The following is a 25,837-nucleotide window of genomic DNA, read 5'->3' as shown; positions in this document are numbered from 1 at the left end:
ATGGACAAATATTATGAGCTGTCTTCTGTTGACTGAACAAATAATGGCAAATATTGACCCATCGATGACTGGCTGGGCCGAAATCAACTTGGTCTAATTCCACTGTGGCACACAGCGACTGACTTTTGGGGTGTATTTACTTATGCACGACTCGGTTTGGGCAAAATAAACCAAATGCATTTTCATTGAAATGCAACAATTTCAATTCGTGGAAAAGAGGCCTGCAAGGCGGAGACATTTGAGACACCATCGCGTGCCGCTCGTCCGCCTTCGAAGGCAATTGCTGTAATGTTTCGTGGTGTTCCGTGGGGTGTGGACAAGGTGGGTGCTACATGCAATAGTAGTTGTGGTTGCAGTGCAATCACCTCCGGAACAAGACCCTTTTTGTGGGTCAGCAGGACTGCAGTTGGGGTGCTGCCCATTGTTGTTACTATAAATTTTGAATGTTTACCCGTGCAATTTCGTGCTCAAATCGGTTTGTCTGCATGCGAGTGTGTGGTCTCTGGGCCTTTAGCCTTTTGCCTTTCGCATTTTGCATTTTGCCTTCTCGCAATGGGCACTTTGAACTCATAGTTCCGGCTGAGACAAGTCGGCGTGGCCACAGTTCATTGCTCTAATTCCCCAGCAACAACGAAAGCAACAATAGCAAAAAGCAGCAGTAATATCGTATAATATCGTATGCGTTGAGCGAACTATTCGAATCCCAAAGTGCGGCACGTTCTAAGATATTATTTTCCTTGATACCCTGTAGCCGCCTGGCTACCTCTGGCATATTAGGCAAATGCTAAATGACCTGGTGCATTTATTTTTTAATTAAACGAAAGTACAAGAGTGCTATGCTTTGTAAGTAAACAAACAAGTTAAACCCTATGATTTTTCACCTTTTTTTGTATCTTAGTACACTTAAAACTTATGCATAGGGTATGCCACAGTCTCAGCTATTCAATGCGAGTGCTTCATGGTTTTGTTTGGACTGCAGCAAAGTTGTTTTTATCGCTGCCCATAAAATCACAAATTTCGCACATAATTAAATGCAAAATGGCAGCGAGGAAAACTCAACCGCAAGGCAAAATGCAAAAGGCAAAAAGCTGGCTAAAATCAAATTACAACTAATCATAATTTCAGCTCGTTTTCCATACTCGTGTGTTTTTCTTTGTTGCGGTTGGAGTTGCTTTGAAGTTTGACGGTTTTGTGGCCGCCGGTTGGATTGTTGCACTTTTATTTTGGGATTGACTGGGCAACTTGCCTATGCAATTATTCCAGCTGGGCGGTAACACTTTTCTTTCAGTTTTCAGTATTTTCAGTAACTTGACTTGAGGCATTTTGGGCTTGTCATGAAGCTTGTGATTGTGCCGATGATGAAGACTGCAGGGCGAAACATGACCTCCTTTGGTTGCTGTGCAATTTTCCTTGGTGGGTGGAACGAAGCCTACCGGGAAATTGCCGCCAAACGGCTGAGCATTTAGCTTTTACGACTTAATAAATACAATAAAGTAATAGTAATGTGATGGTGAGTTATTACCATCTATAAACTCAGGCTTAACCCGAAAGCAAGTGGTATTTCGGCAAAAGAAAGTGTATAAACTCGGGCTTAACTCAAAAGTAAGTGGTATTTCTGCAAAAGAAAGTGTATGCACAACTGCATTTCGATTCTCTGAATAATTTCACCAGCTTTTTCGAGCGCTGCATGCTTGCATAATAATTGATATACCATAATTCAAGCCGAGCTATTCCATTATTTTGCACATTTCGCAAGCATAACATTGCGTGGCCAGAGGTTTCGCAAGAATTTCTCGGCATTATGCAAAAATGAAAATGACCATTAAGTGAAAACTTGTGGCTTAGTCAACAGTTTGCTCAGTTTGTTTGTGCCGCCAGAATGTCTGCCACGTTATTAGCCATCTTGACGTTGACGTCTATTTCCCTGTGCGTTTCCCGTAACCCGAAACCATAACGAGCTTAAGCATTCTAAAAATGTTCTTTTCCTCCCCCAAGACTTTTCATCTCAGGTTGCTGCTGCTTGCCTTTTGTTTTTTTCCCCCTGGCAAACTAATGAAGCGCACCATGTGCCAACACCAGCAGTATGTGTATTTGTATTCTGGCTTATTTTGTGGTTAAACTGTCCCACCAACGTTCTGTTTCCCTTTAACCCTTCTATCTTCCACCTTCCACCATTATCGACTCATTAGCTTGGCCAAATAGACGCGGTAAATGGCGAGCAGAATTGCTTTTCCATTCGTCTGTGTTTGTGTTTAGCATTCGGCGGCTTCTGTTTAACATTAATAACATTTGCCACGTGGCCGCTGGTTCTAGGAAAAATAATTAAAACTTCAGTTTATCACGGACAACGGAGGTCTGGCCAAAATGTCTGGAATCGAGTGGAAGTCAAATAGTGCGATTCATTATTTTGACTGATTGCTAAAGTTTGCTTAGCTTGGTTGCTGTAATTAATTAATGAAAATTAGTACAAAACGTATAAAGGCCCTTTAATGATGCCAACTCAAAATCAGTGCTGCCAAATATCGCAACTAGGCAAAACAATGATGCCAAGTCAGTCGAATCTTACAACACGCAATTCTCGTAACAAAACAATGACACTCAGTTAATATAACCAAGTTTAGGAGGCTTTTTTCATCTACTACCACCAGTCTGACCCTCTGAACACATCGATGAAGTGCATCAATGACGTTTCACATCAGTATGAGCCGCAGGTTCTGACGCCCACCTTACGACTTACGACACCTGACAGCCCTGAATTATTCTGCTCACGCCATTGCGGAATACAAAGTGGCAGCTGGCTGCGAATTATCAATAAGTTCTAGAGTTCAATCGCAATCTATCAAGATGCGGCCATGCCCAGTTAATTGTTCGTTTTCATTTATGCAACCGTTTCTCAGCGCGATTAATTTCGTGGAAAGCCAATGTCAATTAATTAATGAAACGCGTTAATCGACTCGGAAAATCTCAAAGAAAACTGCAATGAAAAGATAATCGGAACGCCCACGCGAGATGCATGAAGATATAGCCACTTCAAATTTTACTCAGACGCTAAAACTGCAATGTAAATTGGCACTCTTTCAGTAAATTAAGATAATCCTTTTTAATTGCATTTTTTTTTATGATGTTTATTAAAAATTTCTACTTGTGCTGAGTCATTTGTGGTTGCATTTATATCCCCCTTGGACATTTTTCTAATAAATAACCCTTTCAAATGAACCTTCCCCCGTCCAATAGACATTTAAAGTGGCCGCCATTTAAATGTAATTTGCCGCGCATTGCAATGGGAAATAATGTGTACTACAGAAAAGTGTATCTATATCTGCCGGTTTGTCACCGGCTCGTGGCCCCTCGGATGTGGGAGGGGGGCTGGGGGGTATGAAGGGGTGGGAAATTAACGATTTCCAGTGAACGAGCGAATGTGCCAGACATGATGGCGTCGCCATCGCTCGCCATTGTTGTAGCTCGTTAGTCTTCCAAGTGCCCATGCCCATTTCTGTGTCTGTGTCTATTCCTCTGTAGTTTCCATGTCCCGCGACTAATGCTAATGTAATCACATCGATTAGTGTGTGGAGACAGTGGAGGAGTTGGCCTAGGCAGTTAAGGTTCCTCGACCACTTCCTTATGTAGTAGATTTACGGTTATTGCAGTTCATCAACTATCTGCAAAGTCCAGAGACCAGTTATATAGTTCATACATATACTGGACTTCATGTCATTTTTCAATTTCTTCGCATTTCGATTTAGGTTATCGTAAAATAGATTTATTTCTGTTGGATTCCCTTTTTATTGGATTGACCTTTTTACATAATTCAGAAGACAAAATTCGCATTAACGTTATGCGTTTTGTAATACATCTTGTGATTGATGCGATTTTAATCATGTCTCTTGCAAAATAACCGGAATGATTTAAATATTTATAGCATGATTTTGGACTCTTCAAGTGAGTGTTGAAATAAAAGTATATTATTTTTGACATTTATGCGATATAAAAAGTGCAAAAGTTCGGCACTTAATAATTAACAATGAAGAAATGATTGATGGTAAGATAGGCCCCTAATTATGACTTGCCATCAAAAGTAAAAATCAAAATGTTGCATAACATATTCGCAATAAAAATACATTTTGTTCCATGAATAAACACTTTTGAGTAGGCCTAAATATAGATGGTTGGTTAGAGCCCAGACAATAATCCACAATCAGTAAACTAAATAAATATAAATGTGAATAGCAATAGAAAAAGGTAAGTAAATAAATAACCACGACTCATCGAGTAGGCAATAATGCGAAGTGACATGACAAGACATATGTACTTATGGAAAAAAACCAATATATAAATCGGCATATATTTTGTATCTTGCAGATACAAGTGGGCGACGACAAATGATCTTTGGTGGCAGGCGAAGAAAGGGTTAAGAATGCCTCTTAGACAGTCCAAACAAAGCCATCGAGCAGAAGAATGAGAGAGAAATCTTCAAGCCAGACAGCAAAGTAAACAAGAAGAATCGTTTTGAGGGAAGATCTCCGCCATCTCCGCCTCTTCTGGGCCAACATACATTAAACATTACTCTTGGCCATAAAAGACTCGCATCTGGCCTACACTTCATCACCCCGACTCCCTGAAGCTAAAGCATTTCCATAAGATAATTGTTTATGTGCGCGGCTCGTCTTTTTTTGCTTTGCTCTTGTTTTCTTTTCTTTTTTCGTATTTTTCCTTACTTGAATATTATTTTTGGCATGTTTTGCGGCTTTTTTGGTTCGTCTGCTGCTTCTGCTACGTTTTTTTTTTCACTCTTTTTTTTTTTTTTTGGATTTCTGTTTTGTTTTGCTTTTGTTGTCTGCTCGTTTTTTGGCCATTGTGTTTTGCTCGGCTGGCTGCAAGCATTTGTGCCAAAAATAAACGCTGACATCATCCCAAGCAAACCATTCAGCCGCAGCCACACAAAAATCGAGCTCACTTTTATTTATGGGCCAGGGGATTTGGGGGAGCAGAGCCCCTCGATAAGGAGAGTGGCACCAACAAACCAGCAAACACCACATTCCATGCTGCTCTCTTGAGTGAGATAAAGCCATGAGATGAAACAACTGAAGATGATGCCTAATTGAAATTCTAATTGGTCTGGGGAGTCGCCTACAGCCAGCAGCTTACATTCCATCCCAAGAGCATCCCCACCAGAAATTCACTGAAGAAACCAAATGAAATGACGGAGCACCCGGTTCCCCGGGATTACTGACCTTGAACTTGAGGCAGTTGGCTCCGCTCCTTGATAAAACTTTATTTATACCGCTCAAGTCGATGGTTTTTTGTGTTTTTTCTTTTCTGAATATCATTTTCTGCGCTTTTTGAGTGCATTTGAGCTGCATTTCGGCAGGAATATCGAGATGTTTGGCAACCTTTTGACGGAACTGTACTGCTGTGCAAGTACAGGGGTTTTACAGGGTTTTTAAGGAATAACCATAGCTCTTAGTTCATAAACTTCAGTACAATGCTGTCCTGTATTATTCTAGTTTATATATGCCTTTGTGATTTGCAATTCCTAGCAGTAAGTTTCTAAAAAGTACAAATTATGTTTACTATCTCTACATTACCACCTCGGTAAAGATCACTTAGATCAGAGTTATTTTAATGGGGGAAATACCGGAATTCATTCAACTGGGTGGCAGAGTAAAAGTTTCCTGACTAATCACCCGCCAAAGTACTCGCTCCTTATACGAGTATAGCACGCATTAATTAAACGCTATCTGCGCACTCTACCAGTGAGTCAGGAGTGAGTCATTGAAGGCAATCACAGCAATACTTTCAAATAGTTTTCAAAAACTGGCCTGATCATCTACAATTTATACGTAACTTGTAGTACTACAATTGCGTCAGCCGAGTTCTATTTTTTGAAAGACAAATTCCAAGGGAAATTTGTCATTTGTGGAATGTTTTCGCACCATGAAGTGTAATTTGTGCTCGAAAACATATGAACTGGAGTCCCATGGATACCTAATTTAGTGCGCCATTCCGCAACAAAGCCTCGCCTTTGTGGGGCCCCAAGTTTCAGTTTTTTTTTTTTTTGGGGTGGTTGGGGAACCTTTGGGGGATCGGGAGACCCTTTTCACTTTTTGCGCAGTTCGCTGGCGAGAAATTGCGTTGTGGCCAAGCCACCACCAAGCACCTCAAAGGAATTGCTTTTTTATTGCTTATGAGCCAACAAATGCTAACGCATCATCATCATTATCATCATCGGGAAGTGAATGCACGAAGCACGAGGCAAATATTACAAGAGAGGCCAAGTTTAGGAATGACATCATGCCAAGTCAGAACCAAAGCCAGAAACCAAACCGAAGCAAACCGAAGCAAACCAAACCCATGAGCAAATTCGCACAACTTTTAAATGTGCTGAATGTTGATTGAAAAACGCAGGAAACTTCTTCCTCCCGCCTTGCTGCCTTTTTATAATTAAGCAAAAATGCGAAATAAAAACGAAATAAAAGCGAAGAAGCCTCAAGGGCTCGCGACTGGATTACAAATTGCGTTGGACCACGAAAAGGATGCATTTTCTGATTTCTGATTGCCACATGAGTCACGCCACCTGATTGAAAGCTGGAGGTAAAGGTGAAAACTTAGTAAAATTAACAGGTATTAGCATAAATTGCGTGCGAAATTGTAGTAAATTTGGAATTTAATTTTTGGAACAAGCAAACATGCTCTTACGCAACACGACGGTTAATTCATGCCCAATTTATAAATACACATTGAAACAAACAGAATAATAATAATTGACATAAAAGGAATTAAACATCGAAGGCAATGGAATGAATACAGCTTAAATATTTTTCATTAGGGGAAATGTTTTTATTATAACTTCTAAGACTGCAGTGTTAGCATGTGTTAACTATCTAGTTAGTATTTGAATCAGTTAACTGGTGCTCCTAATGTCTAAAACTTACTAAAATGTAGTATATAATTGTAAATTATATTGTGTTATATTTCTGTTTATCAACTTGCAAGTTATTTTGTGTTGAAAATCGCCACGGACATTCGCTTGCACAAGAAACCACCCAAAAATCCAAACACAGTACGACATTCAGCGTGCAACACCACAGGCCAAGCGATTAGCAACACCCAGCATTCAGACAGAGAGAGAGAAGGGCACACAAAGGGGGAGCGGGGGGAGGAGGAACAAAATCAAGCGACAAGTAGTAGGACATGGCAGTTAGCAATCCCGCAACCAAAAAGGGCAGACATTTCACTGATCGACCCACACCGACCTGCTGATAATGGTATCCGCTGCACCACCAGCTGCATCAGTTGCACCACCGCAAGTGGCAGCCGCAGCGACGGCGGCAAACACGGTGGCGCATTCCAGAGGAGATCGGGTTGCGGATGCGGTTGCTGATGCATTGGGCACTGGCAAGCGCTGGAAGGCAGGATCGTAGCTGAAGGATATGCGCGAGCTGGCGGCCGGATGTCCTGGCAAGGCGGCGCTGGAAAAGGACGTTTCCGGCGAACTGGCATAGAACGGCGAGTGCGGGTAGGCGTAAATCGAGGGACTGGCACTAAAAGCAGCCGTGCCCGCTGCATCCACTCCCACTTGGTTGATGCCCAGCAAGCCAACGATCCTGGGCTGCGAACGATGTGGATGCTGGATGTGGTGCTGCGGACTGCTGCCCGCACTGCTGGGTATGGGAATCGCACGACTGGCTGAGCGGGTGTACAGTGTGGGCGAGAACTGATCGATGGCCTCCTCGTAGTCCTCGTCGGTGCTGGAGCACCTGGAGTACAGGTGCGTATCGCTGACCGCTCCATTGGGATTGTGGGTGGGCCACAGCGACTCGTCCACGCAGAAGGAACTCCTGCCCGACTGCGACTTGTTGTAGTAGTAGAGCTGCGGATTGAGGCGCTGCATGAAGGACGTAGGATCGTTGGGCCCTCCAATGTGCGGATTGCTAAAGGCCCTCTTCCGATTGCCGCCGGCATTGGAAGCGCTGGTGGAGCTGGGTTTTTCAATTTGGATTTTGGATGTACGCAAAGCAAAAGGTCGCACGCAGTTCAAATAAAAATAAAGAGTTTAGAGGTATAAGAGAGCTTGCAAGTAGTTTTAGATATACTCGTAAATAAAGATTTCAGTTTCTTTTTCTGCGCCAATCGAAATCATAATTGAAGTTCTTGTGGGGAATGGGAAATAGGAAGGGATTCGGTGCCAGGCAACAGGAGTCGAGTCGGTGTTGCTGCCATGAAGTGATCGAGTTGCGAATCGAAAGTGAACTGTGATCGGTGCCAGACAATCAGGTGAACGCGTCTTGTGGTTTAAAGAAGTCTGATTGATCAATAAATAGTTTGTTTTATTTGCTTGTGTCAAATTAAATGAACTTTGGGTGTGCGCTTTTCTTCTGCCTTGCAAAAGCAATTTATTTGATTTGTGTGTGTTTTGACAACATGGAAATTAAAAGAAAATATGTATGATATAAATGAGTTTACATTGCGTAGTTCTATGCAAAGTTCTTTGAAATTTTAATGGTTTTTTGCTTTGTTAGTGTGGCCACTCTCACTCACTCCATTCAAAATATTTCCCTACAAATCAGAGCAACTGCAACCACAGTCAACAAGAGCAGATTCAGTTTCCACTTCATTTGCCAGCTCAACAGCAACAGGGCAACATTGTGATGCAACATTTGCGGCATTTGCAACTTGTCGATGCGCTCCAATTCTCGACATAAACACAACACACAACTGCCGAGGATGCAACATGGAATCTTCAGCTGCAGCAGCTTCAGCAGATGATGGATGTGGCGTGCCACATGCAATTTATGCATCCAAATAAAACTGACAAAAAGCAAAATCGCGGGGAAGTGCACAAAATTTGTCAATTACGCTGTGGCAAATTAATCTCCTCAAATGGGGTAATCTCCTCGAACGAACATTTCCTTTGCAAAGTGTTTGATGTTTGTGACAGAGTGACGACAACTCAGTTTTCCCTTTCCTTTGAGGATGGAAAACATATTTCCGCTGCATAAAGTCAAGCTGATTTTCCCCCCACAACTAAGCGCATAAATTACATGCAACAGGGCGTGGAAAGGGCAGTTTTCCAAAAAACTTTTCACAGTTCTGACTGCCTCTTTCATCCAAAACTGAGTTGAAAATAAGTAGTACATTGGTGAAAAACGTGGGCAACAACAGCTTTTTAACTGCAGTCCAGTCTCATTTTCCTTTTTTCATAGTTTTCCTCTTTGAGCTGGGTATAATTCTCAGTGGAAAATGGGGCTTCACATGCCCGTTGTTGCTTTTCCTTTCGGCTTTGTGGTTATCTGGTTTTTTTACTGCAGCAAAACTTTTGCTCTTGCAACGTTTTATTTTTGTTTTCCTGCTGCGATTTTAATTGTTAATTTTAAGTTGCAGGAAACTTTTTAATGGGCCTCACGTGAGAAAAACGCTTTCCTCTGCACAGCAAGATTTAATTTCGAGCTGAGTAAAAGAGCAGGAATTATAAAATCCTTTTACCAAGCTTTTTCGCGGATATTAAGTGCTTATTTTGTATCGCGTTTGTATCTCCCCCAATTTCGATACTTTCCCCAGTCTCCTTGAGTCATCCTCCTGCAAATCCCAGTGTCATCCGGGCATCTGGATTGTCATCGCCCTTTCCTTCGCCACTTGCAGCTTGCATAATGGCAAAGTAGCGAAATTAGCATAAAATGAGCAACACAAATGGGTGAAACACTCGCAAAGCCAGCGAGAAAAACAAGAAAAAAAAAGAAGAAACGACCCCATTGAAAACTATGGAAAATTGCGGCTGCATGGCGGCATTGTTGTTGGTGCAGCAACAAATTAAATGCACATTACATGCTGCATTTTCCGCCTTCCACTGCCATTTTCATTTGCCATTGTGTTTTCCCGCTTTGTTGTTATTGTTGTTGTTGTTCAGTATGTCGCCCCAGAGCCAACAAGGAAATAAAAGTATTCAGCAAAATTGTGTATTCGAAAAACAAGCATTTGTTGTTCAAGAAAATTAGGTGAATGGAGCTCGTCTGAAAACCGAAAGAAAAGTGCGGAGAGCGCGGGGGAAAATTCCGAAACGGGAGCCTCGAAAACTGCGATCTCAGATAAGACAAAAAAAATCGTTGAAAAGAAATTCGCAGTCAGTTTGAGGAAAATTTTTGGTGGAAAGGGGGTGCACTAATCGCTTAACCGTTTTGTTTTCGCAGTTTATCTGCGAGTTTTCATCGCTCGTTGGCTGCCGTTTTCTGCAGTTTTCTGCTTTTGACCACTTTTACCCGCCAAGCCGAAATTTATTTGCGAATTGTCTTTCATTCGTTTCTATTTACGTAATTCGATTTCCAATGCTCGTGGTTTTTATTAGCAGTTCGGCAGTTTGATTGGACAGCACAATTAGCTTGAAAGGACAGCAGAAAGGATTGCGTAAGCTTGGCAGCGGATTGAAAATTAGGAAAGAAAAACAGGGGACAACTCCAAAAACTACAAAGGCACAAATATACTTTTTTTCTTCTTTTAAATTTTTAGTACTTTAAAATAAATGTATGACTTTGACAAAAATATTTCAAGGGACAGGTACAACATTTAAGTATTGCGCTTTTATTTCAGGAAATATAGAAAGTTAGAAAAAGTATCCCCGCTTTATTTACAATTTACAGATGATAATATCAAAATGGCAATCGAATCAAGGAAATACGATTCAAATCTATTCAGAAGAAGAACTACTAAAGTTTTAAAACAAAAAAGAGTTCAAACACGTTTTACTGACTGTTTCACTAAGCTAAGTTTATGTACAAGTTAGTTTGGTTGGTGCATGATTAAATTATTTATATGCGTCAAATGGAAAGACAAAACAGCAAAAAGTAATGAATGTTTATTTGATGGGTTGGCAGGGATAAAGGAATTCGTAGTACTCACATGCACATAAATGATATTAGGGCATAAACATTTCATTGTCTTGCTTACCTGGAAGAAAGAAAAAGAACGTTTTTAGAAAATATTGTTCAACGTCAAATGCAAAATATGTAAAACTATTATACAAGATTACTTTTTTTGGCGCCCTAAATTCAAAACTTTCACTGAACTGCTTGTTTTATAATGCTCTGTTATTGGTTCAAAAACTAAACTGCTTACTGAGTACATCCACAACATCCGATAGAGGGCTATGCGAACTGCTTCATCATGCCGCTCTGTTAACGGACTGTTTAACAGAAATGCCGTTTAACATTATGCACAGTTTTAGACTTACTGAAAACTTAGCTCTACTTTCTTAACATGCATGTTGTTTAACAGTTTCGACAGTTTTATTTGATGAATACGAAATACACTGCTTGAGCATGTAGCTGGGCACAGTTACTCTGAAACTGTACAAAGAGCAGAGTGCGATCTTAAACCTTAAGCAGTCGAAGCAGTGCTTCGAAATTCAATGTAAGTTCAAAGTAGGATGCAGAATAATATTTCGTACAAGTAGAAAATGTGTATAATTTAATCAATATTGAAATTTTAAAGTCAATAACCAAATATTGGTAAGAAAGAAATATATAAAACCATTCAAAATTTTAAAACTTAAAGCATTTACTATTTACTTAGAAACAATAAGTTCAATTTGAAATGATATACATATTAAGACAAGCAATTTATAGTTAAGACCAAATGATACACTTTTAAATGAATTAGGCCTGTTTAAAAAATTTGATTTTGACAAAAATTGGAAATATATAAATGATATGGGTAAAAAACCGAAACGCAATAAAAAATGTGTTTATGTTTGGCCGCATTTTGTTGTATTTTTTTTTGCTAAGAAACAAGGCAACAAATACAAACAAGACGATAATGTGCAATGCACAAAAAGCGATCAATAACAAAATCGAAGAGAGCGGAAAAGGAAGTAGACAGAACGAGGGAGTGAGACAGAGAGAATGAGAAGGCGGTGGAGAAACCAGAAAGCAATAACAAAACAAAACAGACGGCGATAGAATGCAATTAGAAGACGCAGATAGCGAGAAAGAGAGAGAGAGAGAGAGGGAGAGAGGAAAACAAAATAATTCACGTGTGTAAATGACAAACGATGTAAGAGAGCAGCAGAGCGAAAGCGAGAGCGAGATGGAGCAAAGAACTCGAGTGATAAGCTTCTCGTGCCCTCTCTTTCTCGCGCAGAATTGATTGACTTCGAGACTTTGTCGCATTTGTTTTGTTTTTGTTTCTGTTTTGCATTCTCTTTTTTCGTTTAGTCTATAATAAAAATAGCAATTTGAGCACTATTTTTAAATGTTTTGAGAAATTGTTTAATTTGTTTTATTTTTTTTGTTGCTCTCTGAATCCACACGATTTGTTGTTTGCTCTTCGCAATTTGTTGCTGCTGTCAATCACATACAGAAAAAACACGAAGTAGCCTAGGAAAGTCAAGAGAACAAATATCTGATCTAACACTTTTTCCTAACAACAAATGACCAAGACTTTAATAAAAAGCCAACTTTAAGTAAAGTTTTGTGGAAGCGTACGACGTGTTTTTACCATTAAGCATTCAAATGCCCTGCGAAAGAGTATAAATAGAAAGAACGATAGAAGATTTGCCAAAAAAAGAAAGAGAATCGAGAATCGCCGACTGAGAACAGCCCCTTCTCACACGCCCCTTTCCACATCACGTATACGTATTCCGTATACAATACATGCAGACATGCATACACTCATACATATGTGCACACATGACAATTTGCTTAAGCGCCTTGGCGCCAAGCGACGTACGACAAAATCTATTATTTTCCATTTCTTTGCTATTTTGTTCATGTATTGCATGTGGTTTTAACTTAAAGGCCCCCGACTACCAAGTTCGCCGTACTTGTGTCCATATGTCCATATGTCCGTCCAAATGACTGGGGAATTCGCGTAAGACAAGCATAATCGATGGCCTGCCCGCCGGTTGGCTCTTATCACAGAACCCACTTGTCTTGATACTTGATAAGGCGAAATACACACAAATACACACACGAAAGACAGCGGAAAGGAAAAAAAGTGAAGAAAGAAACACGAGCGTGCTGCAACGGCACATTTTTAATTTCCCCAATTGATAAAGATGTACATACATACATATGTACATATATATTTTTTGGTTCGTTTTCTGTATTTCCGGGAAACACCAAAAAATTATTAACAGACAACATTATTTTCATATCGCCTCACTACTGTTACTTTAACTGAATGTAATCTATAAATATGAATATATATACCTAAACTCGAAAAAATTATAATATATGAAATTAAAAGAAAATATTACCAAATATTCTTTAAATACAGTTATATTCCTTTACTTAAGGACAATATTTAATGTATTAAAATGAGCTTACGTTTTAGTAACAACTTTTAAACACTGACCATTCAAAATATACAAAAATGAAATACTCCAGCTCGAAAAGCAATCACCTTTCACTTAGAAATGCCATAAACACAGCAGACAACCAGGAAGCATTGTCATAAAATATATTTACACAGTTGTAAAAATGCAGTTTACAAATGGCGTAATGAGCTTCGATCCACAAATCGCCAATAACCACACAAATAAATCACCAATATCGTCAGAATGCAATCGACTGATCGTTTGATGGCCTCCATTTACCTTATTGGAAGTTGCATTTTCTAATGGATTTTCACTGGGGAAAATGCACAGCGCATCGAATACGTATTTCCAATTGATTTATGCTTCCCCATCGCAAATAAATGTATCTTTAAAAATGCTCTCATGCTAATGAAGGCACCCAGTGCGGAAATTAAATTTGGCAATGACAAATTGACCGATCACAAGGCGATGTAAATTCAAATAGAAAGTGCAAATAAATGGTGCAAAACTCATGGTAAAATGCCGAGAATCAGACCAAAAGAATACTCCTTGAAAATAAGTAACTATACAAATACTCTTTCACTTTCACTGGTACTTCTACTTCTTGGCAATAAGTGCTTTAATCATATTTGGATTTTTGACCAGGATTTACCAACTCTTTAGATAATTCTACAAATTCCTCGGAATAAATATACCCCATCAACGGACGAGGAAAATAAATAAAGCGAGACGTTGCAAGAAATGTTCATTAAATCTGCATTGCATTTCCCTCTATTATTTGGCGTCACCGCCGTTCGTTCGTGCAAACAATTTTATATATTTAATGTATATTTATCTCAGTTTGTTGTCTTTCATTTGTTTTTCGTGTCCATGACAACTGCATGTGTCTTTTTCAATTCTACGCCCCTGTGTTTGAGTTTGTGTGTGTCAGTGTGTTTGTTGTCTCACTGACACACAATAATTAGGCAAAGTAAATAAATTAATTTCGCATTTTCGCGCGTGAAGAAAATTAATGCGAATTTAATGGAGCGGCAAGGCGTCTACTGCTCACTTGAATCGCCCAGCCATATCCCCAGACATATAGACATATAGACATATGGATATACGTTCGTCTCGTCCATTCAATTTGCCAAGTGTTTGGTTGCAATTTAATTAGCAATTTATTAATTGCCACTTTGGCCAGCAGTGCAGCGCAGACGGCAGAAAGAGTGATTCACACAAGAGTGTCTGGGTCTGGGTGCAGATCGAAAGTATAATGCAGTGCATCAAATAAAATAATATTTAACAATTTATGGCTCTTGTTATTAGTTACAGAACGGCCATTGCCCAATGTACTTGTGTAGAAAATATAAACAATACCAAATTAAATGGAGTAAATTTTAAGATTTGTAACATTGCTTATGCATATTTTGCAATTGTAAGTATTGTAACTAAGCTCTTTTGTAGCTCTCACTACAAAAATATATATTTGCAAATTATTTACATTTAAAAGTAGTGAAGTGAAGTGAAGAGTAGTGTTCGTTACTTTCTCGATCTATCAAGACTAGTACTAGTTACATCCTGAATCTAAGTACTTCTTAATAATTTCCAAAAAGTGTTTGATAGTAATCTTTAGATGTGCGTTTTTCAGCTTGTCATATTCATAATCCTAATATATATACGAAATTCTTCTAGTGCTTGCACTTCATTCAAAACCGACTGGCAGTATCTAGTAGAGTCTAGTATCATCCAAAACTTCTATAAAATTTTTACTTTATATTTTTTATCTATTTCAGATATGATGTTCAATGACACAACGTTTCGTTATCCCCAAACTCCTTTTTGAAAATCTGCAATCTGCCCACGAAACTTTGAGTAACTTCCTCTGTCCATGCGTTTGTATTAGTCACTTCACGTGGGTGTGTGTGTGTGTGTTTGTGCGTGTGTGGGTGTGGGCGTTGTCATGAGAAGAAGAAACCGGTAAAAACAGCTGTTGACTGCTGACTCCACACAGCTGCTGTGAATCGACTCGAAAAATACAGAAAAAAATGTAAAAATTGGCAAACAAAGGGGCGCCAGAAAGAGAGACAAAATGCCAGCACATTTATGGAGTTTCTGTAAGTGGAAATCGCAGTGTATATTGTCGAGTGTATGTGAATGATGACTAATAAACAAAGAGACTCTGCACTCTGCAAAACAAACAACAACAAACAAAACACAATAAAACATCAAGCAATGGAAACTGAAAACAACAAAAATAAAAGCCGGCAAAATCCATAACTGAAAATGGAAACTCAGCCAGACAAAGAAAAAACCGGCTCAAAACTATACGAACATTAAGAGTTTTAATTGTATTCATAAAGCAGCAACAGAGTTGTTTCATTTAAATCAAAAATATGATTCAAATATTATTATAATTTCAGCAAAATCAATTAAAGAGTAAAATAGAGAATCAATTAAATATTTTTAAGAACCCGCAGTCCGCACAAAAATCTGTAGATATAATTTAAATAAATAACAAATTAGTAATTTTTAAAAATAATGCAACGAAAATGGGAAATTCCCGGCAATTTGCGTGGGCAGAAATATCCGTTTAGGAAAATTCTTAGTCACTCATAGAAAACTTAAACAGACAAGTGACAAAACGAGACATTTATTAGAATGGAAAATATCTCTCAGCTAATTGAAACCGAGCTAAAAGCCTCAAAAATTAGTTTGCATAATATACGAGACAATGTTATATTTAATTAGTACAAATTATGCAAACTTATGGAAGATAAGAAGAATGTGAAAGAAAAACGAGTTTGGCAAAAAAAAAATAAAACCGCCAAAGATTTGAATATCAAAATCTGATAATACAGTTTTCGGCCAGTCATTGCGTATTTTCTATTTAAAAGATTTAGTTGTATTAGCTCGTACTATTCAATCTTCCATAGAAAGTTTAACTGAATGGGGAGCACTAATCTCTTAATGAACGAAAGGCCAGACAAAGAAGTTGATTAAGAAATATGAATGGAAGTGAAAGAACGCGATTGTAAATGCAACTTGAGCTCAGTGGAACGGAAATGAATTGAATTCCAATAAGGCGCACAAATATTGTCAGTCAATAGTGGAAAACAAATAAAAACATATATTTTTCCCCACCTTCCCAGTTCAACGACCTCCGGCTGACTGGCCCACAGTAGGAAAATAGCAAATTAGGTGCGAAAATAGTGGGAGTTGGGCGGAAAGCCCATCAACTGAGTCCGTTGAATTCCATATTGGGTCAAAACAAATGCCTGATAAGAGAAATGCATTGTGTCACGCACATTTTCGTTTTGGAACCGCTTTGAGTCCCCGTTCATCGTTCATCACCTTCTGTTTAGGAAAATAGGGAGGTTGTTGTTTTCTAGGTTTTCTATTCGCCGACATGCTCATTAGGTTTTCCTTTCCACTCGCCCACTTGTGGATTTCAGGTCAACCAATTTGGGTCTAAGCAAAGTGCGTCACTAACAGAAAACGTCAATAACAATAACAGTAACAGACAAAAGGTTTACTCCATTTTGTATAAAGATACTTTTGTGATTTTATTAGAAAGTATAGATTTATATGCATCTACAATGTGCATATGGCATTCTAAAAATCTTGAATAAAAACCATAAAGAGGAATATAATTATTGAACTTTTTAAGATCCGAAAGTATTGATTTAATATTTGAATATATTTAAACGAACAAATTGCGGGCACTCAACGTGTTCTATTATGATCCACTTTAAAAAAGAAAACTTTTCCTTTCTTGTCGCAAATTTCGCACGTAGGGCCTTAGTGCAAAAAATAGTCGGGAAAAGTGGAAAAGCCATCCGCTGGTTTGCGTTAACCGCTTTAACGACCTTTTCCAATGAGCAATGGCCTGAACTCACGCCCCGCAGTTTGTGCGAACGATGCTAATTGTCGGAAAGGTGCAACTAAAAAAGATGTAAACACTTTTTTACACCTCTCGTGTCTGGCAACTTTCACGTGCAGCTAGCTGGCTTTTCACCCAGCACCGTTTGACATTTTCCCGGCGCTTTTTATTGATTTTCGGTTCGAGTAACTTTCCAGCAAGTGCTGTGCCAGCCAGCAAGTGGAAATTGCGTTTCAGTTCAGTTTCGAGCCTTCCCCCAAAATGCAAATCCATAATCAACTTTCTGCGATTTGCTATTTGTTTGCCTGTTTGTTCGTTTGTTTGTTCGTCTGTTTACCCACACACGATAGTAGTAATAATTTCGCTTTTCCCCAGCCAACCGTGTTGTGCCGACTGTTATTTTTCGCTGTCAAGGTCGTTCTTCGCCGCGGTGGTACCTGCTCCCCCTCCAGCCTCCCAACTTCCGGCCCCTTTTCCCAGTTCCGGCAACAGTCGGCATTCAACTAAGCAGGCATTTCCCTATTTTCCAAATGAATTGCGTTATTCTTTGCGCCCATTTGTGGTCACTTTTATCAGACAATAAACCCCGTGAAAATGGTGGCACAGGTGCAAGTTGATTTACGTACTACTGAAATACAGTAGAAAAAAAAACAATTCTTTACAGCAATTTAATCTAAAATTCGATATAGAAACATTATTATACCTTTCGTATACTTGATTTCAAGCTAATCATATAAGTTATAAAGTATATTATTGACTCAATGGAACTTGAAGTTATTAATTATAGAACAATCAAATGGTTTTCGACTATAAATTTTAATTTGCAGAGTATTGAACTCTGAGGACTTTTACAAGGTTAGTAGCCCTATAAAAGCGACCCAATGTCCTTCGTTCTCCATGCAATCCCCAATCTCCAACAATTCGCCTCGTTTGTTAGTTCGATTTTGTTGCTTTTTGTTTACATCCCAACTCCTGTCCACAAAAATGTTTGGGAAAGGGATTGATTCAGTCCTTTGTTTTGGCAAAATATCAAATTGAGTTTGACATGCAAAAAGAGTGAAAACGAACTCAGACAACTTCCGACATTGTACAATGTCTGACATGATTAAATGAAGAGGGAATGTTAATTAATGTACATGTCCATCCAGCATTTGAATCGAAGTCGGTTCTGAAGTCCTTTAATTAAGTTTTCATTGGGCGATATACAATCTTTATTCAATCCACAATTGCAATTCGATTCAGTTTGCAATGTCTGTTGCAGATGCAGATTTAAGTTACAAAAGTTTAACGAAAAGTGATGAAGTATTTGGAACTTTTAGGTGCATACATACAGCATAAAAGGCAACAAGTTTGGTAAATCCATTCAAGCATTGCACAACCTATAAGTTTTTATGAGGGGCCTCAAGTTTTTCAAGAGATTTCAAGTGCTGTGTAAAAATAACAATCAAAATCGAGGTGCAAAGACTGTAATTTATTAAAAGAGTTAAATCAAGGAATGTTTTTAAGCCCCCTACAAATTATCCATTAAATAAATTCCACGAAATGTTGTGATATATTCAATTTGTATGAATTTTGTTATAAAAAATGGCAATTTGCATTTTGCATTCGCAGCACATAAACTCATTCAATTGATTGCGATTATTGACCCACTGTGAGAAGAATCGCACCAGAAACTTGGTTCTTGGCACTTGGCAGCAGAAAAGGACGGCGAATGCGCGAGCGAGGGAGATGGCGAATCGCATGAGATGGGGACATTGTATCTCTCTCTATCTGTGGGGCTGTGATGCTATCTTTCGCGGACCGTAGAAATTTATGAGCAAATAAATATGCCTGATATTGTCAGTTGTTTTCCTTTTTCTTCTCGCTTTTCGTTTTCCTTTTTGTTTTACTTGGTTCTTTGTTATTCTAGACTTTAGTATTTAAATCATGTGCTCTGCGACCCACACTTTTGCCCCTCGGATTGCCCACCCATCCCATGTGAGATCACAACAGCCAGCCAACCACTGACGTCTATCAATTATATCGTTCTGTATTTTCGGTCTCTTTTAACTGATTGCAGGGGGAGGAGGGGAATCGACTTTTTGCCACAGTGCACTCTTTTAATTCGCAATTTCTTTCTCCAAAATTTGACTTGCAAATATGCAAGGAGTCAATATCCAAAGTCAAAGCCAATCATCAATCAATCAGTCAATCAATCGGGCGACTCGAGCGCTCGCAAACGGCGCCCATAAATCAATAAAAGGCGTTTTACGCTTTCCAGGTTTCAGTTTTCAGCCAAAATGCCTAAAACAAGCGGGGAGTGTAGGAGAAGTGTCACTTGTGAGGCAACAAATGGCAAAGAAAACCAAAACGAATAAAAAAGCAAAAAAAACCCTGAGGGCCGTCGTAATCTGAGGCATTCCCTCTGCCGGCGTTTAATTTCGAGCGATGAAAGTTCAGCTCTCGTCACATGGAAACACCTAAACACCTGTTCAGCATTTCAGCATTTCAGTTCGCAGTTGGCAGTTCGCAGTTCGCATCGCAACCACAGTGGGGCAGGTTGTGAGTCGTCAGGTTTTTTGTTCTTTTCAAATTTGTTTGATAGTGATTAGGGAGAACGAACATCACACACTTCACCACACACACACACACCTCGTTAGCATTCCTGCCTGGCAACAAATAGGCGATTCTTCGGTTTCGCATGGACATGGAATTCGATTTGGGGTTTATTTTTGGTACACGTGGTAATAAATAGATGAGCAAGTACTTCACGGTTTCTAATGAATGTTTATGTTATTTATTTATGTGAAACCTATTTTGGTTTATTCTGCCCACTTTTCGTTCTAGCTCATTTAGTTTGATAGATTTTAATTTTATTTTGGTCTAAACCATTACTTCTCAAGATACGAATTGCATAGAAGATACTCATAACATATATTAAGATACATTTGGATTTTGACGGCAAAATTATCATATTATCCCATTTTATTGAGAATCAGATTTACAGATAGCTAACTCGTTCCATTATGCACTTTTAGCCATCTGGGGCATCAGTGGGTTAAAGAGCCACTTCAAAGGAGGCAACATTGTTGCACTCACCAGATGCCGCCCCCCTTCTCCACCCCCTTGAATTTTATCTGAGAAAAACAGCTCGTGGCGTTAAGTGGGAAAACAAACAAAAAATGCCAGCGACAGAGAAAAATTGAAGAGGTGCTAAAAATATTGGCGCGAAAAAAACAGAAAACAAATATTGCAAAATGCTGCGCAAATTTTTTAAAAACTTGTCTACAAGTCTCATAGAAATAGAGACGGAGCCAAAATTAAAATCATTTTATTGCTGAATACAGCATGGGAATATTCTGTAAGATTTTAAATATGGCCATTTGCTAATGAAGAAAATACACTTTCTTGTAAACGTTTAAGCTCCATATATAAGAAGAAATCCTTGTTAAAATTCATTAATAAAGAAAGAAAGGAAAATTGATTCTTACAAGACTTCAGATTTTCTCAGTGTAATGTACCGGGCATGTTGGAGAGAGGGAAAACATGAATTAAATCTAATTTATTTCATTGAGTTTAATCAACGCATGAGAAGACTGCGACTGCGTTCTCTCCCCACCTCTCTCCTCGCTCTAAAAGCGCGTGAGAGAGTTGAAATAGGAAAAAAAGAAAAATGCCACGCGCAGCAGAGTTTATTTTTAAACAACAACAACGCATTATAATGAAGGCAGCAACAACATATTGGCAATAACAACAAAAACACTGATAGGCGATGTTTGATAGCAACAACGAACCCACCAAACGACCCAAGGGGTGGGTGCAAAAGGGGGGCGGGGTATCTGACGATGGCCGTATAAAAATCAACTTCAATATTTGCGTCTATTTTTAGACACACAACGAAGCGATACGAACGCATGACCGTTGAGTGTGCGAGAGTGTGTGGGTTGTGCGAGAGCGAGGGAGCGTGGAGTCATCGAGAGAGAGAGAGAGCTTGTTGTAATGCACCGGTTAACGATCACTTGCCATTACAACAGCAACGACAGCGAAACCAAGGAGCAATGCAGAAAGTCTCTCTCATCAATGTGTGCACGTATTTAATGCGTCTGTGTGCGAGACGCCAGACAGACGTAGCGACGTCAGAGAGAGAGAGGTTGTTGTTGTTTTCTTAGTACCCACTATTTTCTTGTTACTGGGGCATGCTAAACGTAATTAAAATATGATAAAAATCACTATGAGTTACTAAGTAAAGCAAAGCCATTGCAGTGTGAAGTAAAAAAGAAAATTACTCTTTTTATTTCTGTAATATTTTTCAAATACTTGTGCAGTTATATTTTTTTAATAGGTATTTTTAAAAATTTATAAGTTTGCATGGTTCTCAAGCTTAATAAATTGTTAATATTTAATATTGTAATGCGGGATTTCTACAACGCATTTAAAGGAAAATTCTAAATAAATAGGCGAGGTTATTTTGAAATAAATATTTAAATTTAAATATCAAGCTAGTTTCCCAAAAGAAAACTATTTCTAAAAATAAATTTCCAAAGTTTTTAAAGTTCAAAAATGTATGATAGGATCGTTTCTTAATTTCGGTTTAAAACATTGTTTCCATTTAACAATTGTTATAATAGTTATAGATATTAAATTAAATCTTATTAAACTATTTCACCACCAAGTGGAAACTTGTGTGGCGCCTAGATGAGCGCACAAACACTCGCCCTTCTCCCCCCGCCTGCTACTTTTCTGGAGCATCGAATTTCCCAAGCGAAGGTCAAGCTGTGTTTTTGGTTTCCTCCCATTTTCCGCACTCTGATGTAAACGAATTATTTCCAGTTTTTACTACATTTCGTTACTTTTTACATCACAATTTTCCCCGCACACGCGGACAGCAGCGGGTAAGTGCGCAGCGCATAAGGCAAAGCTCATTTTAGCGTAAAGCGTGGCTTTTATGTAAGCACAAGGGGGGAGGTGGGGAGGATGAGCGGGGGCCACAAGCCCCCAATATGGCGTATTTTTTAGATGTAAACGAGACGAAAATAAATGGAAAATGGAAATGCATGTATGTTTGTATACTGTGCTCATGTTTACTTAGCCTCATGCAATCTGCACTGCATTATGAGGAAGTGCATGATGATTTTATCGCGAAAAGGTGTTTTAAGTTTTGTTTTATTTATTGGGAAATATTTATGACAAACGCTGTAAGCTGGATAGCTATTATTGGGTCCATCGTACAGTGAATGTGTTTAATCAGCAACCGAATAATTTTTAATCGGCGTTGACAAATTTGTTTACATTTTCCTTAAACAAACACTTGAGGCAGTCATTTTTAAACTCATGCCATTTTCCCAGTAAATTAATTAGTAATTGAAGCACAAATAACGACGGCTGTTAGTGATGATTAAGAGGTTTCAATATATCAAGATTAGAATGGTTTCGTATTTAGCCATTAATGTTGCTAAGGGCAGCATTTAAGATCTTAATCACTAGGTATCTTATATTATTTTAGGCATGCCTTGAAACAGTTTATACAGATATATTCAAGTTAAATTTGAAAAGGGTAAAAGCTTTATTTAACTAGCATTTTCTAAACCTTTTCGGTCCAATACACTCTTTCTAATCTCATCTGCTATTCGGCTTTTATGGTCTGACATGCAGATACATTTGTACAATCTGTTGGCTTGACAAGTGGGTGTTGCATGAGGTTCAGTTGCGGTTCGGGTAATTCTAGATAATTTAGATAAACACATGATAGTGGGGAAGAATACGGCCGGAATGGTGGGTGGTTTGGCCACCCGATAAGGCAGAATCCCCAGCGGAAGTGACACACGCATCTAAAGGTTCTTGAGCATGAAGTAATGGCACTGAAAGTTCCCTCTTAGTAGGTCAAATGCGTCAAAAGACGACAGGCCCCAAAAAAGCGAAACAGGCAGCAAATTTAGTCAAGGCAAAGTATTTAGCAAAATAAAGATATATAATTTGGCACATGTGAGACGGGCGTGTTTTTGACCTTGTGGCGAAAAATAAATACAAGTATTTTCAATATTTTCGCTTCTCCGCAAAAATGTTTTGCAAAGGAAAACTGGAATTATTGGGATGAATTCTTTTGGTACTATGTATATATGATTTATCACTTTAGGTATACTTCCATATTATGAAAATGTGTTCTTGGGAAGAAAACCATTTCATATTTCTTGTTAATTCGAAAAATGAATTTGAAACCACTGTTTATCTTCTATAAATCCAACTTTCTTCAAAATTCAAATAAATATTTCACGGTTTCCTCATTGTGCCCAATGTGCTTCAATTTGCCATTGGAAATCCGATCATCAAAATACTCGAGCAGGGTTCTGCTAATTTCTTTGTGAAGGTTCAGTTCGAAAATCTGACAAACCGCGACAGGTATATCTTTCGCTGTGACTTTGACATAGATTTCACTGTAGCTGTGCCAGTAGCCAAAAAAAAAAGAAAGAAGAAAATGGCAAAACAAAACAATAATGACATTAAGAACACTGTTGAATTCTCATATCGATTCTTCATCCCCTGCTTCATTGGTCACTTTTTATGCATACTTTATTATTGTTGATTTCGCTGGGTTTGTTATAAAGAATCAAGTGAATCAACAACTTCGATCGAAGGAGAGTGAGTAATTGTCAAAGCATTTCTTGGCGCCTCTGTCGCGTTTCGTTCCACCCATTACGGAAGTTCAGTTTTCGAGGTCATTGGAATCCAAGAAGCGGCCCAACCTCCCAACCTCCCCACTTCCCAGCTCCTGTTTCGGGGCTTTCTCAATTATTCTAAGTCGGTCAATGCCAGGCACGCGTCAAGTTACCATTTCTATATACATATATATATATATATATGTGAACAAATGATAGATATATATATATATATATATGTGGCCCTGCCTTGGTCGCGATTTAAGCAACGCATGAGGTAATCGCCTATCACATCCACACATTCAGTGATATACCCATATAGTTTCATGTTTCCAGGGGGACGCGGATTGAGGCAATGGTAAAGGTGTCTCCTTATCGCCAACTCTTGGCGCAGGGTGACTCACTGTTCCTGGGCCTGAAAACGATGATCGGTTGGGGTCGTTGCCTTTCGGCAAACCAAAGGCAATTGCAGTAAATCTGTCAATTGCCTACACACAAGCACACAATCACTTGATATCCAGAGAAGTCTGCTGAGTGAAACATTGTTCAATATAAATTATAGCAACATAGCTCGGAAAAGATTCATCCAAAGCTGCGAAAAAGAAGAAGGAATCCGCATGGCAACAAGCGTTGGAAGATGAAATTGGGAATTATTCAAGGTATACGCACTCTTAGATATGAATCAATATTTATTTTGACAATTGGGCTACATTTACCCATTTCTTATTTGAGACAATTATCGTTTTCTTAGATCTTTAAAGGCTTTAAATATATATATACATATATATAAATATTGATAAATGTTAGAAACAATAATTTATTGGACCGTGCAATATCCCTTAAATGCGCAATGTAATATTAAAGACAAGGGATCGTAATGAAAGAATTCCTTCAGCCATTCTGCATAAAGTATTCCACTTTGTCCAGACAGTTTGATTACTTCTGCCCGACTAATTGGCAGCTTGGACAAAGGCAAATTAGTTTCCAGTGTGTGCGTTGAGCAAAAGTTATGAGCTCAGCTCTTGGACGATGACAACATTTGACCATGGGGCCAAGTGGGGCAAAAGAAGTCAATGGTATGTAGATTTGGCATTAAAGATATTTAAATACATACTCGTATTGCCAATTTCAACGGAAGGGAATTTAGTTTCTATTCCAGATGCTTGTCAGAGGCAGGCAGCGATTTATATTTAGCAATTAACGTTCGATGATTTCAAGAGAATAGTGATGATTAATCAGTGGATGTACACATTTCTTACAGATTGACAAAGAACTTAAGTAAATAAATATCGAAGAATTGGTTGCAACATATGGTAACTGTTAATAATACGAGATAACTAATAGGTTACATGGCAGTTCTGTTTATGTGTCCATGATTAACTTTATAAAAACCTTTCCTCCAATTGCTGTTGAACTCCCTTAACCAGTTGTAATTTATTTATTATTCAATTTTTGAACAGAGAAAAATCCTCGTCTTCGTTGTATAAGGTAAAGTGATACACAATTGTCATTGTTGCAACCAACCACATTGAGTGTCACTCAGCAAAGACTTTCCTTTTCATTAGACATGGCTCAAACTGGTTTTCCTCACTCCTTTTCCTTTATGGCCACTTGTCCCCAGTAAGTGACGTAAGTGGATCTCCAGGGGAGTGCGAAGAGGGGAGTGAGGAAAATGTGGCAAGCCATGGATGAGGTGCCCTTGGGGCCCAGTGCATCAATCAGTTGCTCTAATAAAGAAAGCATGGACAAATTGTCTGGCCGAGGAAGACGAGTTGCAGAGGAAATAAATGTGAAATGAAGATTGAGCGGGGAGTTGTGGGCTGTGGGGAAGTTGTCAAGTGCAGGTCGTGTTGGTTCTTCAAGTTGTTGCTAAGCCGACAAACGCAAGCACGAACAAACCACTTACAGCGCACATATGGGGAGGCATTACTCATACGACGCATTGCCGCCCTCCCCCCGACCCCTCCATGAAACCCCCTCTGCAGCCCACGGCCCTGGGTGCCGGCTATTTTTAATACCCAAGCCACATAATTCATT

General features: G+C 38.9%; 1 protein-coding gene across 7 annotated transcripts in view; it reads right to left on the bottom strand.

Annotated features, from left to right (window-relative positions):
- Positions 1-25,837, bottom strand: part of LOC6527394 (protein bunched, class 1/class 3/D/E isoforms) — a 92,932-nt gene that overhangs the window by 54,668 nt on the left and 12,427 nt on the right. For 2 of the 7 annotated variants that reach the window (XM_015197633.2, XM_015197632.2), the window contains exon 5: positions 7,254-7,979. The exons of 3 other annotated variants lie outside the window; for them this stretch is intronic. In XM_015197633.2, coding sequence (XP_015053119.1) covers positions 7,254-7,979 — 726 coding nt within the window. Of the gene's footprint in view, positions 1-7,253; positions 7,980-10,555; positions 10,939-19,045; positions 24,963-25,699; positions 25,702-25,837 lie in introns of those variants that run through there. 2 more of the 7 variants (XM_039370921.1, XM_039370924.1) reach the window with 2 other exon arrangements.

Source organism: Drosophila yakuba, chromosome 2L (genome assembly GCF_016746365.2).
Source record: "Drosophila yakuba strain Tai18E2 chromosome 2L, Prin_Dyak_Tai18E2_2.1, whole genome shotgun sequence".
In the NCBI taxonomy this organism is placed as follows: Eukaryota; Metazoa; Arthropoda; class Insecta; order Diptera; family Drosophilidae; genus Drosophila; species Drosophila yakuba.
The sequence above is the reverse complement of the archived record's forward strand: the minus strand, read 5'-3'. Positions and strand labels throughout refer to the sequence as shown.